Source organism: Verticillium alfalfae, genomic scaffold, assembly GCF_000150825.1.
Source record: "Verticillium alfalfae VaMs.102 supercont1.1 genomic scaffold, whole genome shotgun sequence".
NCBI classification, from domain to species: domain Eukaryota; kingdom Fungi; phylum Ascomycota; class Sordariomycetes; order Glomerellales; family Plectosphaerellaceae; genus Verticillium; species Verticillium alfalfae.
Window position 1 is genome coordinate 334,294 of NW_003315038.1, and position 3,127 is coordinate 337,420.

At 58.1% G+C, this 3,127-nt stretch overlaps 2 protein-coding genes across 2 annotated transcripts in view; one reads left to right on the forward strand and one right to left on the reverse strand.

Moving 5' to 3' along the window:
- The window catches only part of VDBG_00114 (COPII coat assembly protein SEC16), a gene marked incomplete at both ends in the record, with an annotated part of 6,028 nt that extends 5,642 nt beyond the window's left edge, over positions 1-386 (reverse strand). Inside the window, one exon of the mRNA XM_003008387.1 lies at positions 50-386. Coding sequence (XP_003008433.1) covers positions 50-386 — 337 coding nt within the window. The remainder of the gene's footprint in view (positions 1-49) is intronic.
- A 1,723-nt stretch (positions 387-2,109) lies between these two features.
- The window catches only part of VDBG_00115 (phospholipid-transporting ATPase), a gene marked incomplete at both ends in the record, with an annotated part of 3,906 nt that continues 2,888 nt past the window's right edge, over positions 2,110-3,127 (forward strand). The window contains one exon of the mRNA XM_003008388.1: positions 2,110-3,112. Within this exon, the coding sequence (XP_003008434.1) occupies positions 2,110-3,112 (1,003 nt within the window). The remainder of the gene's footprint in view (positions 3,113-3,127) is intronic.

A 3,127-nucleotide genomic window follows, 5' to 3' on the forward strand; every position in this document is an offset into this window, starting at 1 on the left:
CAGAGTCGGATGTCAAACACAGCCAGTCTCTCGGCATCAGCTGCGCGACGTGGTTCCTCTGCGAACCAGGCTGTTGGTATGGCGCTCTCGTCCTGGGGTATCGGGTCAGGGACCGGAGGCATGGTAGCTTCGGAAGTGGACGTGAGTTCGGTTGGCTCGTTGATCAGCGACGCATCAAGATCGGCGGTGGCCTCGGGTTGCGCGGGTGAGTCTGCAGATGATGTGGTTGTGTGGTGCGCGTATGGTTCGGATCCCTCCAAAGAATCTTGGACCGGTGGTGGTTGGATGTGTGCAGGAGCGGAGGGATGGCCGTCGACAGTGGCAGAAGCACTGCTGTTAGGCATCAGAGCGGGATGCCATGACGAAACGTGTTCGTCGGAGCTCATGTTGGCTCGACCCAGTTGATGAAGGTCGGGAACAGCTTTTCTCAGCAACGGCTCCTTTCTTGGGGGGGGGAAACCCTGATAGATGCAAAAGGCTTTCCGAATGGGATAGGTCAGCCAAGAAAGTTTTTGGATCTCAGGATCTCAGGATCTCAGGATCTCAGGTGGTGTGCTCGCAGCAAAAAAAACGCGACACCAGGGAGGTTGCAATTGAGATGAGGCGTGGAGACAGAAAAAGGAGGTCGCGCAAAGCTGGGTAAGTAAGATGAAGGAAAACGTACAAGGACAGTCAAAGCTTGGATCTACAGAAAAGGCCAGGCCCCAAGCGCCATGTTCGATTCGTCTGGAGAAAGAGGGAGATAGATGCTGTCGGAAGAGAACAGAGTATTAGGTGCTGGTAGAATACAGGGGCGGCAGACAGTTGAGGTACAGAAGTGATGATGACGGATTGTAGCGAGGCCAAGACGGGGCGAGACAAGTGCAAGCTGGCAGCAATCCTCTGTCTGGAACGGGGAATGGAAGGCAGCACCGGGCATCGAGCATCGAGCATCGAGCCTTGAGCAGGCATCGTCCAGTCCCGTGGCGTGTACGAGGCCATGGTGGGTCTGTCACCCTTGCCTCCGTGTCATGTTCTCTCCTGGCCCCCAGGTCCCGCGCCCAAACGAGCACGCCACCGAGGTTCAACCGGCGCATCATCCGGGCCTCCAGGTGTCCTTTTCAGCGCTTCTTCAGTGGGCCACTGCCGGTCGTGCCACGGACAGGCATGCACCTTGCCCAGGTGGGTAGGCACCTACCTGGTTACCTCCCTAGGTAGGTAGGTAGGGAGGAAGCCACCTGTAGAGACAGACTTTAGAGCTCGGAACCTAAGGGTCCAGCTAGCTGCATGGTACGCCCAAAAGAAAGCCAGATATGCTCATGAGACTCTGTCGTGGTCACATGAAGGAGGGGAAACACGGTAGAACGGATGCCCCATCAATATCGAGCCATCTACATCATCCAAGTAAAATGGTCATGGTGGTTCCACAGTAATGGATGGTGGTCGAGGTCCATGTCGTTTGAGGCACAGTACCTTTGTCTTGCTTGTGCATCCCCTACCTAGGCACGTCGCAGAAAGCAATGGCCACGCGGCTGGTCCCTGAACGTCACAGCTTGATGAGCCCACCTAGTCACCTACCTAAAGTACCTACCTACCTACCTAGGTAAGGTAAGATACCTTAGCTTTCCTAGGTACCAGGCTGCCAGGTACGTACTACAGGCGCCACAGTGCCACAGACCGAGTGTCCACCAGGCCTCGTAGTCAGTACGTACCTCAAACCCAGCCTTGCCAGTGCACCGTCAGTCGCGATTGATTTGCTTTCCCTGCATCCCGGTCCATCCACCCATCCACGTCGGCATCATACCTCCTGGGCCGCTTAGTTTCTGCCCTGTCGGATGCATTCAGTATACCTGTCCGAACAAGCGTCGCCCTTTTCTTGATGTATCTATTGCCTCAGCCACTTTTCTACTTTCCAGCACGAGTCTGGCCTTGAGCTTTGCAACTGCGGCCAACTCACCCTAACCCTCGATTCATTCAACTACCGGCAACTTTTGACGCCGCCCCAAGCTTCGGCTCCAGATGCAGCTGTCCTGTCAGCGTCTAACGCCCCGATCGAGCCGAATCATCATCACCTCTCGTCAGCTCTCCTAAGCTGTAGAGGCTCCCCCGACCCCCAAGACCGGCCGCGGCATGCCTCCCAACTCTTCATATCGTCCTGCGGAGCCGCCAGATTCGCCGAATGATTCCGATTCAGACCTCGACCTCGACATTCAGGAGCTCGACCCTGCCACCACGTCCCAACGCGGCTCCGCCCAAGCCAGACACGCCCGCGACACGGGAGAATCGCGTTCACCGAGGATAGCCCTCCGCAACCTCCGCATGGGTGGCCTGCGACGTGGGAACAGGAGTAGGGGGTACGGCGAGCTCGGCCAGGACAGAGATGGCGCCGCCGACGATTCCCAGTCTCTGCTGGGTGGTGGCCACAGGCGGTCCACTTCGCAGTCCGCCGATGGCAGTCGAGCCTCCGGTGATGATGCGCCTCTGCTGTCGGGACGGTCCCAGCCGCGATCTCGACGTCGCTCCTCGGCGCAAGAAGGCCTGGGACGCCTGGCTGCCCTCGGCTCCAGTTTGAAACTCGGGAGCTTCATGGGCGGCAGTGGAGCCCCTGGTTCAGTCAAGGACGATTCTGGAGAAGCAGAGGAGGAAGAGGATGACCCTTCCGCCGCGCGACACATTGCCGTGGGGTCTTTACAATCGACCAAGTTCCCGCCAAATCTGATATCAAACGCCAAATACACCGCCCTCTCGTTTCTCCCCGTCACGCTGTACAACGAATTCTCCTTCTTCTTCAACATGTACTTCTTGCTGGTGGCCCTGTCCCAGGCCATTCCGGCGCTGCGTATCGGCTACCTGACAACCTACGTTGCGCCCCTAGCCTTTGTTCTGATGATCACCATGGGAAAGGAGGCGTACGACGACATCGAACGCAGGCGGCGAGACAATGAGGCCAACGCCGAGGCATACACTGTCCTTCGCTTTGACGAGCCGGGTCGGGCCTTGGCTCCCGGGCTGCGCCCGCACAAGAGGCTCAAGTCAGAGTCGACCAAGAGGCGGGGGAAGAAGCTGGTCAAGACGGCCGACAGGCTCTCAGACATCCGTGAAGAGGAAGAGCGCATGGAGGGCGATGGCCCGCGTACGGGTCCGACGT